At 30.8% G+C, this 11,822-nt stretch overlaps 2 protein-coding genes across 2 annotated transcripts; both read right to left on the bottom strand.

Moving 5' to 3' along the window:
• Window positions 1-6,916: 6,916 nt before the first annotated feature.
• On the bottom strand, window positions 6,917-8,659 carry LOC130895039 (uncharacterized). Its single transcript, XM_057802151.1, has 2 exons — window positions 8,561-8,659; window positions 6,917-7,342 (listed from the first exon to the last, which is right to left on the bottom strand). The coding sequence occupies exons 1-2, from the start codon at window positions 8,657-8,659 to the stop codon at window positions 7,064-7,066; spliced, it is 378 nt and encodes a 125-aa protein (XP_057658134.1). The 3' UTR covers window positions 6,917-7,063.
• Window positions 8,660-11,124: 2,465 nt separating this feature from the next.
• LOC130899489 (uncharacterized) lies at window positions 11,125-11,822 on the bottom strand. The gene is made up of 2 exons (XM_057809467.1): window positions 11,726-11,822; window positions 11,125-11,556 (listed from the first exon to the last, which is right to left on the bottom strand). Exons 1-2 carry the CDS (start codon window positions 11,817-11,819, stop codon window positions 11,186-11,188), a joined length of 465 nt encoding a protein of 154 aa, XP_057665450.1. The 5' UTR covers window positions 11,820-11,822; the 3' UTR covers window positions 11,125-11,185.

Below are 11,822 nucleotides of genomic sequence, written 5' to 3'. Positions count from 1 at the left end.
TTGTTTATCTAAGACCGGAAATCCATGTGTTTAATTTTCGTTTAAATGTGTTTACTATTACTTGATATTTGTTGGCTATAAAATGATAATTACTTGTTTATGAATTTGACTTATGTTATAACAAACGTGTTTGTTTGTCTAAGAACCGTTTTTATATTGTTAATGCTATTGAATTTACAAAAATTAGTAAATAATACGAATAAATAATAACAGTTTCTCAAGTGTCGCTTTTAATTCTGATAAGAACTATTCTAAAAAGTATTACAAACAGAACAACTGGAAACATCTCCATTGTACAGAGAGTGACTCATAAGTAACGTCAGTTTTAATAAGTGAAAATTCATACGTCTCAATTTAAAGATGTGGAACTTGTTTAGACTGGTATCTTATTCTATGAAGAGTATAATCGCTTTTCATTTTTTCAATCATCTCTTTGTTTATTAAGGACGCAGTACGTTTTTATTATAAATTGTAAACAAAATTTAAATCAGCCGCAACAGCAAGGAACATACCTGAAACTGGAGGAGGAGACACAGTTAATGAAAGAATGGCGCAGTGTTGATTTAATCGTTTTAATAGTGGAGATTTGACGCCTGATGCATTGTTACTTGCGATGAAAAATAGTTTTATCTGAACAAACTGAGCATGGAAAATAAGTGATTGCAAAGAGAGAGCGATTCGAGTGGAAAGTCTTGTTGTGTATCTGATGGGATTATGAAAATTTACAGTACTTCAAAATCAATCCAGATGTCGAACTATCAATGCCGAGGTATATAGTGGACAGCCGATGCGAATGCATGAGGTTTTATCGAAGAATTATCCAGGTTCAATTAACTGGAATGGATCCTTTGTTTATTGCTTTCCAGTTTGTAATGCTACCAGTCCTCTTTGAACTTTTATTTGAATTAAATTCCAAATTAAAATTTTCGATTTTATTGAGTTGAAACAGTGTCCTCACGCAATGATTATGGCAGCGTACCTAATGGACCAAGAACAAAGGCACAACTACTTTTTTGAGTTTTAATTTCTTTTTAAAAGAAAATCACAAGTAAAATTTATTTGGATACAAAAGTTGGTAGGGTATTCGTTAATACACGAATGTCGTTCATTTTAAGAATGAACAATTAAATGATCGGAAACAGATCGAGATTATCCATTTGATAACATGAACCTAAAATATTACAAAAAGGGATTCAACTAAATTAATCTGGAAATATTCTTTATCCCAAAAATGAAAGTATTAGATAATTTCATTAAAGCTACAGTGATGTGTTTACACTTCCTATATGCTCCTGTTTTATAGAAACAAACTATTTTTTGGATTTGCATGGTAGCGTTCAGCATTTGGGACCCTCGTTGACAAATACTAATGCACCATGCAAATATTTTAGCTTTGTTTGAATTGAAATTTGGAACATAACGATAACATGCACAAACCAAAATGCCTTTTTCCCGACTAATACAATGTTTTTGGTTACTAATTTATAATTTAAATTTTTACTGATATCGACACTTATGGTATCGATATATTTTGTAATATCTAAGATTGGATATATTTTATATATTCTGATTATTTGGAACGTTCCATTCCAACTGTTATTTCCGGAGCAAACATGCCAAAAATATTAATAAAGTAATTACAAGGAACCCTGCATTACACATATTAGCATGGTTCTGAAAACTGAAGGGTCATATTATGGAGTCCGTACTCAACATCAGGATTTTAAGATAATCTATTGAATAGATAGTGTTTTCGTTTGTCATTGAGGTTATGTGTGTACAGAATCAATTTATGTTCTTGAAATTTAACTGTTTCTGAGCTCACGCTAACTTAGTTACAATTACAATCATTAATGACATGAATATCTTTGCGTTTGGGAAACTTTTTTTGGATACTTCAAGTTTCTGTCTCTAAATAAAGTGAGAGCAATCAAATCAGTTACCTAGGTAAGCTCTAAAGCAATATAGATATTTCAATTTTTGTACTGAATTTCTAAAAATGTAACTCGTATGTTATTTTTTTCTTAAATTATGTACGACTTTTCCCATATCGATAAACTTCAAATACATACTTGGAAACCGAGAGTACAGTTGTTAAATTATTGAGTTTGTAACCAAACAATGTAGGAAGTCTAGAAATCAATCATTCCAATAGGTAGACGGCTGTAGGGAATGAAAATAATATTGTGGAGCGTTCAAACAAAAGAAAAATGATTTAAAAAAAATTCATTACTCAATCATATTGAATTATAGGTTTATTTCCATTATTTTTGTAAATACGTTTAAAGCTTTCGTAGAATAAATAAATATTGACAAACGGTGTTTATCTTACAATCTATTGCACAACATAGTATTTATATTTATGATTTAAGTAAAATGGTGGTCATTTTATATTTATTTATATTGATTTTAGGTATCTTTTAATTAAAATTTCGGTTGAAAGCATCAAATCTTAAAATTTCGACCTACTTCAGTCTAAAAATAACACTACATCAAAATCAAAATAAAATCAGAAGAGAAGTTTAGATTTCACATCTCAAAAATTTTTAAATTCATAATCGGACCAATAAATATTCAACATCATTCATAATGACCTAACCCATGAAAATTTTGTGTCAATCATAATCTAACCAATAAAAATTAATAACGATTTCTGTAAGTACCATAAGCAATAACCTTAATATTAAGCCTCAATTGAAATATTGATTTTCGATTTCGGCGAATTTAATGATTTTTGAAAGAGCAACAAAATTTGAATCTCGCAATTCTTAACTAATTAATGTTATTAATTTTTATTGTTGTTATACTTTTATAGATATTTTTAAATCATACTTTTTGTGTAAAAAGCCGGCAAAAGAGGGTAAACCTTATCACACTCGAGTAGTTTGAGCCGTGCCTATCGTGTGGAGATGCATGTGGATATTAATCTTGAACTTCCGTATGCTGTAGTGCTCGGGAAAGACCTGCCTTGGTAGCTGATTTCACAGGTTTGCACTTCTCCAAAGAAAGGAGTCCCGGTAAATTGACACTATTAGCGTCTGCAGGCAAATTCGGTGTTCATGAGCCAAGTCTGCTTGTCGAGTAGACATTGCAAATACTGCTCTAGGTGGGATTATGTTGGACATGCTCGGAGGAGCATCTGCCGTAATAGTATCGGTAAAACAGCTCTGCAGCTGTCAGGTAAAAAAAAATTAAAACATCAGATCACTAACAACTACATCACTACCAACGGTTACACCATCACTTACAGCTACTAATATAGACCACAATTGAGTGCTGCAACCAACCCAGCTTTACTTAACAAGTTTCCTTTTTTTATTTTTGACATATAGAAGTCTAGATTCGTTTTCTTAACTGCTCTGTATTCGTTGTTTTTTCTTGAATTTCCAATTATTGAATATTTTTTTTAAACTTTACAATCGGAGAATTGGAGAATCCTTGTTATTATTACGACAAGGAGTTGTTCAATAACACAATTCTTAGCATATTTTACAAAGCGTTTAGCAGATTACTTTTCTTTCTATAAAAATTTAGAACTCCTCTTCCTCATGTGAACAATATATTTTTTTAATTTTGTAAATAAATGAAAAAAATTTGATTATAATTTGCTTCCTCTTGAAATCTACCGCCCTAGGTTTCAGCTTACTCAGCCGTCTGTTAAATCCTCCATCGGTGTTCTCTTGAAAATGATTTTTGAACTAAACAAAAATCCTCCCTATACACTAATCACCTTCATAAATTTAAATTGCAAGGGGGGTCGAGCAGTACATTTTTTTTATCTTCGAATTTAAAACAATTTATCAACGGGTTTGTGGAGGTAATTTTGCAATTTGAAAGTTAGCACACAACTAATAATTACGTTACAATACTTGGTGGTCGATCAAAAATGAAACAGTCGAGGTAGCAATTCTACCCCTAGTTTTTATTTTTAAAATCCGAAACTAAAAACAGTTATATCCACAAAATATACCGAGGAGCAGTTCATCCACGTACTGCCAATAACTTTATTGACGGTTGGTTTTTCACACTGGTTACATTGGAGTACTAGTCTAATAAAAAATTACAATATATAGGTACTTACAAAATTTTCTATAATCCCTGTGCAGCTAACAATATTTGCGAGTGTGTACATATTTGTAGTATGAACAGGTATTTCTGAAAGTGCCAGAAGAATCAAAGTACTAAGATGTCCAACAACAGTCATGATAATAAAAATTAGGTAGAATAGTAGCGTGGATCCAAACATACTATTAACTATATCAATAGTATTACATAACTGATTATAATGATAAGCATTTTTTCTTATATCATTAATTGTCGGGCCTAAATCGTATTTCTATTTCTTTGACCATCCATATCCAGACACATATTATAGTAACCAATTGTAAATATCCAACATTTCTGATTATCAAATATTGATACGATTCAAAACTCTTAATTATAATCCAACCATAAGCAATGTATAATAAAACAGCAACTACTTCAAACTGAACCAATAGTATAATAACGGTAGATTTCATGGATATTACACAAAATCTTCTATCCAAATATTTATCAACTGTTCTTACTCAGATTATATACTCGTGTTCTTATGTGATCCAGCAGTACGTGCAAGTTGGGATGCACAAATGCGGTGTTGACAAATGCTACAATTATGGAAAGAAAAACTTTGTCACTTGATCGACAACTTTCACAAGATAGTGATAATTGTCGAGATAACTAATACTAATGTTGATATAATAACGGTTACATAAAATTTATATATCTTGGAATTGACATGTATGGTTGTGACACCCCATAGAGAAAAATATAGAAAAACTGTATGGAAATCTTTTAAATCGATATTGTATTTTGAAAGAGCCATAATGGAATGAAGATAACATGATCTTCTCTTTGTATGTATTGAGACTATCACAACCACCGAAATAAATTATGCATGACTAAACATAAGCATAGTAGGCTGAGTAGCTTAGCTAATTAATAATATACGCCCAGCAATATTAACGGATACCATCTTCCTTCTAGTCTACTGATTAATTTTGTTGATTTTTTGTAGAAATTTGGCATCTATTAGTTTACTGACTGTCTTATACGCACTGAAACGAATGTTTTATCCAAATGTCCTTTAGAGGAATCGAGGGATAGTTAACTATACAAAAGCAAGACTTTTTTGGAAAATATCATTAATCACCTTTTTGAGAAACATCTTTTTAAAATTTATATATAATCAAGAAAGTACATCTTAATCCAAAAGTTTTCGGAGCTTGTTTGAAATTTCAAACCATGTAGCTCAGTAGATGTTATTTGAATTATTCCGATAAGACTGGAACACAGCCAGTACTTTTGTCAATACTCGACATCTTTGATATAATCTCGTGTGATAACACACTTCCTAGAAGAACAAGACTTTTTTTGATCCCCTAGCAAAATTTTAAAATAAAAATAGTGAATCTTGTGAACTCTATTCCCCGAGTACCACAAATGTAACAGAAATAATTCAGTGCTCTAAAAATCATTGTATATCTAACACATTGCGGGAGAAGAGTGAAAAAGTACTAAAATTAAGAAAGGTTTAAGTAGAGTGAAGATATATAGATCCGCATATAAGTTTATCAAAAAATATCGTTTGATTCACGGTAAAGATGAAAACGAATTTGAACAATAACACATTTATACTTCCTATATATAACTATAAGTCATAACGTTTAATATATTATTTAATAAGTAGTTAAATTTAATATTAACATTCCTTAAAATGTTTGAACTACCCGGTTTTATCTTATCTTTGTAGACTTATGAATCAAGTATCTTGCAAAAGGCAGATCAAAATATATATAGATAGTTTGCTGTAAGTTATTTTTTGTTGTTTGCATCTATTAGAATTTATTCCCGCTGTACGTGCATATTTTCGTGACAAGAGTATTTTTTTATATACCAACCGATTCTAGACACACCACTAAGCGTGTTAATTTATCCATTTCTATCTAGGTATATCTCAAAACTCTTTTGAATTGAGCACATTACTAACATGAGATGATTAAGTCTATTGAACTTCTGAAGATAATAATGGGTATAGTATAAAATATGTAATAGTAGACGGAGACTAAAGCTAGCCATCTTAATTAGGTAGGACAAAGTGGCCAGAGGTTTGAATGAAGTGAATCTCGGTTATTTCTTCGCCATTTGTCATCTGTTATGTTCGATTGTGATCTAAGGGACTCAAGCAATTCGTGCAGCTTTGATATTTGTAATCCGGATGGCCGACTTCTGCCCCCGAAACTAATACTCGTACAAATCTATTCGTTTGGCATTTCTACTCGAAATTGGTGTTTAAAACTTTTGAAAATAATAATGTTGATAATAGATAATAAAAAAACATAAGTAGTACACTTAATGGTCAAGATTTGAAGATCGAGGTTGGTTCCCAAATCTTTAATATAAGTACCATCCCTTAAAAGTCTTGGAAAATGCCTCTAGAGTCACTAGAGAAACAAGTTTGTAATTATACGCTTTAGAGCCTTGTACTATTTTTAAATGTGATTGAGATAGATGAATTTTACCATTATGTGATGAATAAGTGCATGAGGAACTCTACTTAGAACACTATTACAGAATAGAAAGAAAAGAAAATGTATGCGTAAAATGAAAGATGAATGAGAACATAAAATAAAAATTAAACAAAGCATATAATATGTAAAATGTCAAAAGAGACAGTAATGACTAAAGGTGAACACTTAATCTGTAAATTTTTATTGCAGGGATAGATTTATATCCGAACACTTCTGCATAGTAGGAATACCCAGTATATTATTGTATTCTGTATATCAAACATTATTATTTAGTGTACTTATTTACACCTTCATATTATGGTTTTGAACTATCAAATGATATCAATAAAACAATTATGTTTTATGGTTCAATATTAATTTATTATTTTCTGAGATTGAGAAGTGAAGAGTGCGTTAATAGAACAAAATTGAAAGTCGTTTCATAAACTTTCCGCTGATGCATGAGAAGCCGCTTTTGTTAGTTAATGTATTTAGGAAAATTTATATTAATTCACTTAATTATTGAAAAACTGCAAAGCGACAATGACATAAGATGTTATGCTTCCAATAATAAAACCCATCATAGTAGAATTGGCCACGAAGAAACCAGATGCTGTAAAATATGGTTTTCTATTCACCGCTTGTTCAATTAAAAATTTCAGTTCTCTTATAGCGTCTATGTTCTGCAAAGCGTTATTGTCCAAGTAATTTATAATTCCGTAACATATGGTAATGGTTTTGGTGGCTTCTTTTGATAAGTTTTCACCTGCTAATGCTAAGGCGGCAATTTTGATCTAAAATATACAGATATGAGCTATTAGTCATTTTTATCATAAAAATTGTTAGAAACAAGCTATTTCTATAGTTAGTACAGCTCGTTACGATAAGGAAAAATTGTAAAAACAATTACTAGTTGTATTAATTGGCGGGTTAATTGTGTATTTTATAAATTCATTATCAGTGATTCATTTTCTAATCTATAAGGGTAAGTATATCTCAACTACATTTACTAAGTATCTACACATACTTCATTATATGCAAAAGATTCAAATAAAGAAGTCAGTATCATGGAAATTAAAATATATAATAATCATAGTTGTACTTCGTTAGAGCTTGTTTTCTTGTAGTCCACGGGCTTAAGATGTCCTCATACAAAAAAAAAAAAAAATAGCGGGAGTTAAGTCTTGAGAACGAGGAGCGTCATTACGTATATCTATTCATTTGTTGAGTTGACACCAACACATTTATTTAAAATTATGGTGGAGCTCCATACTACATGTACCATATTATTATGTCTTCGAAGTTGTAGAGGTAATTCGTCTAACAAATCTGGTACAAGTGTAAGTAGGAAGAATGGAAGAACAGGTCCAACAATCAAATTGCTAATTATACCAAGCCAGCCATTAAGATTAAATTAGTGTTGAAAATGAGTTAACTTCATGTGGCTTTTCAATTGTGAAACAAACTTTCATCCGTAAGCAAAATAGAGTTGTCAGATCTGATTTTCTTAATCATTAATAAAGCGACAAAATCTTCGGCGCATTAAGATATAATTATTTACGTTTACATAGGACTATTTCCCTACCTATTCATCTAGTACTGACTTCTGGATCGTCTTCTACAAGTTATAAAATTTTCAGCTTCAGAAATCCCTACAAAAATGCTGCGCTCCATAATCAGCAATTGCAGATTGTAGAGTGATTGGTCTCCTGAAAACGTCGCTCAACCACAGCAATTTTTGGGTGATTTAGTATTCGACTATTTGAAAACACCTTATTGAATTTCAGAGTATTTTCTTCACAAAATCCAATCAACAATAAGCTCATTCATGAAGAGCAGACACATAATTTTATTTTGATTATTTAATACAAAAAAAAATGTTTTCAAAATTTTTATTCGAATATGTAGTGAATTGTGAATCATACATATGAAAATTCTTAAGGTCAAAATTGTGCCAATATTTAAAATATATGTTTAAAATAAAGATATTTGGAAAACAGAAATATACTCACTAAATTTTCAGTAATCCACATAACGCTAACAAATACCAACATTTTATTCGTTTCGTCCAAAAAAGCATTTTTCGAAATAACAACCAATATAATTACCATTAAATATCCGAGACAAAAAGGCACAACAAATAATACGAAAAAGAGTAGAGAGTTTCCATATAAATCATTAACCAAATCTACCGACAGACAGAGATCACTATAAAGTTTATTCATGATTTTTAGATCTATTTTAGCTCTTAGGTGTGTTAACAAAACAATCTTCGAATCATAAATTTTAGCAGGATTATAAAAATAATGTGATCCATTTATTTTTCTCAACATTTTGTTTATAGTAGCAAACTTTCGTTCAATTTCTGTTGCCAGCCATACCCAAAACAGCATTGCAATTGTGATTTGATAATACATCAAATTCCTTATATAGTACTGTCGATATGTTTTTGGCGATTCGGCTATATTCCAGGAATAACAATCAAAAATTAAAATTACTGAAATTTCCACATGAGCAGCTAATAGATATATTGTTAATCGAGTAACACTTAAGTGGGTGTTTCCAAATCTATCGACACTTTTCAGAATATTCAAGATAATTTGAAGTTTTCGGGGATGGATGAATATGGTTGCGATTTTTGTTATAACAACAGCAACTGTTAAAAAAAAACAAGCGATTTGATCACTGATTTCTATTATGAGATTTAGTTTTTTATATACCACCACAAAAAGTTTCATATATGCGGAATAGCCGTAAGCAAAAAGTAGAACTAAAATTAAAAATGCAGTGTTATATTTCCAAAATTTCGAATGTGACCGCGGTGATGCCACTCCTAGTATAGTTAAATACGTTAATATTCGATTAAACCTGTTATTTTTAGTCTCGTGGGCCATGGTGCAAAGAAGTACAACAAATCGTGACTAACTATTTACTCTATTCCTAAATGTACACATTTATGTATTTTTATTCGTCACAATTACTTTTATTAATGAATCACAAGACTTCAGTCCAATTTGGTTTTCTTTGATTTATGTAATCATCTAATTTATTATATGTTTCGGTTTGTTAACCTCGGTGATACTATTAACAAGCATTTTTGGAATGCTGAGATGAAACTGTGTTTCGACTTAAAACACCAAAATTTAGTTTAACTTTGAAATATACATAAGAATTGAATTTGTATACAGCGTCCACGAAAACGATAGTCTCAAAACCAAAACTTTGTATAAGTATATTGTCTATTCCTTTTTCTTAGGAGGCATTTTCATTTCTAGATAATAGAAGATAGGCAGGGATGTATCTTTTTCATATTCTATAAAGAGAACCATTCTAAAGAAAGCTGTATATTATGAGAAAATAAGTTAATCACTTGTAAGTTATTTTCTTCTAGGCTAATAAAGGTTATTACATTTCCAAATCCTACTCTACATGTCATCAAAGTTAATATGATTACATCTAAAATAATATTGGAAAATAAAAAGTTGTTGGCAGTTATATAATTCTCTCAAATAACAAATATGTCACTGAAACTTTAAACTTATATTTCAATTCCTGACAAATTATTTGTCATCTTCCACTCTAGGGCTAGGCAACACTATTCCATCCCTTTGGGATCCTTTGCAAGCGACGTCTTTGGCCACCTCTCAACTAAATGCCCAGTGGATCCCAGTGTAAAGCTAATTAAGAAACTGTATAGAGTCCCGTATAGATGATACAGAGAGTAACGTTACACTGTGACCTATAAGGCTCCATCAGAGCTGCTCTCTTCATTGGGCTATCTACACATGTTCTCTTAGCCGCAGATTTATATTATAAACCTCAGCACCTGTGCTTTCTTCAAGCAGGTTAGACTTTTGAGCTAGTTTCTCTTCCAAAGGATGTTCTGCATTTACTTTTGCTGACAAAGCATTCTGTAAGTTGGGAAAATGGAGTTTCTTCTTTTGTCTCCACAGAACATGCACTCGTCCGTTTCTGCCAGAGCTAGTCTCATTAAGCAGTATCCTGTAAGAGAGCCCACGAGAGGGTGTAGTATATTTTTACTAAGATCCAGATAAGTTTTCTTTCAGATGCTTCCTTCTCCCAGAATTTTATCTTGTAAATGCATTTTACATATGTTGAGACCAGTAAAAGGCTGTTAAATCCCTTTTCAATAATAATGACCTCCTTCTTTACCTTGATTTATGGATAACCAGAAGACTATTCCACAAATTACCTGGATCATTGAGTTTCCTAAAGCTGATTGTTTGGATAGCAGCCTGATTCTCAGAATGGGTCACTACTTCCTATTTCTGATGTTTATTCCAGGTTCATTATCTAACCAATGGCAAGTATTTCTGCCTGAAAGGTGCTCACATAGAATCCTAGTAGTAGTTAACATTTGATGTCAGCTCCAGCTAGCAGTTTTTAAACCATCTATACATCATTTGATGGTATTTTAATAGACATCCAGTTTTTCATGATTTATATATAATGTGAATGCAGTATTTTGAAGATACCTACCATTGTTTACCATCATCTATATTTGGTACTTATATATTCGGCAGATATTTAATAAATAAAGCTAAAAACAAAAACATTTATGCAACTAAAATTTATAAAAACTATAATATATAGAATATATTCAAGGGTAAAAAAAATCAAATTTGTAGATGTCCATCTCCTTGTCCCATGAAATCATTATTATCTAAATTATTATGAAAATGGAGGCTCTGAATTTCTTTGCACAATATTGGTCTCAAAAGCAAATTTGTTACCACCTTGTCAATTACTTCAGTTGTCTGAAATATTCGTTCTTCAAGCTCTACATCGAATTCGAAATCCAAATATCTAGCTCCACAGTCTTCTTTTGAGTATATAGCATCAGTCCAATAATTTAAGCCCCCTATAATGGGTGTGTATAAATCATATTGTTCTGTATCTAATACATAGCGAGATATGTAAGTTAAAAATATTTTTCCTTTTAAAGACAATTGGCACCAATTCAAATATAAATCGTATAGCAATGGACCTGAAAATAATGAAAAATTTAGTTTCTAAAAGATAAATTGAAAATATAGAAATGTTGACATGTGGAATACTTTTGTGAGTGACACAGTAAAATAGGAATTTTGGAGGGAAATATCAATTCATAATGAATTGGTTACAAATTATATAAAGTATTTGATAAATTTACTTACATTTATGCATTGTATAAGTGACATTTTGAAACACTTGAGAATAAAATTTTTTTTTAACTATTTCTTGGTGTTTTGAATGTGTTTGAGAGTTCATTGT

Source organism: Diorhabda carinulata, chromosome 1 (genome assembly GCF_026250575.1).
Source record: "Diorhabda carinulata isolate Delta chromosome 1, icDioCari1.1, whole genome shotgun sequence".
NCBI lineage: Eukaryota > Metazoa > Arthropoda > Insecta > Coleoptera > Chrysomelidae > Diorhabda > Diorhabda carinulata.
This window is presented reverse-complemented; position numbering and strand designations above follow the sequence as displayed.

Coding starts and splice junctions, on each gene's coding strand:
- LOC130895039 (XM_057802151.1), bottom strand. CDS start 8,659: ATGGTAATTATATTGGTTGTTATTTCGAAAAATGCTTTTTTGGACGAA. Junction 7,343..8,560: donor TGTGGATTACTGAAAATTTA/GTGAGTATATTT, acceptor TGTATATTTTAG/ATCAAAATTGCCGCCTTAGC.
- LOC130899489 (XM_057809467.1), bottom strand. CDS start 11,819: ATGAACTCTCAAACACATTCAAAACACCAAGAAATAGTTAAAAAAAAA. Junction 11,557..11,725: donor CACTTATACAATGCATAAAT/GTAAGTAAATTT, acceptor CATTATTTTCAG/GTCCATTGCTATACGATTTA.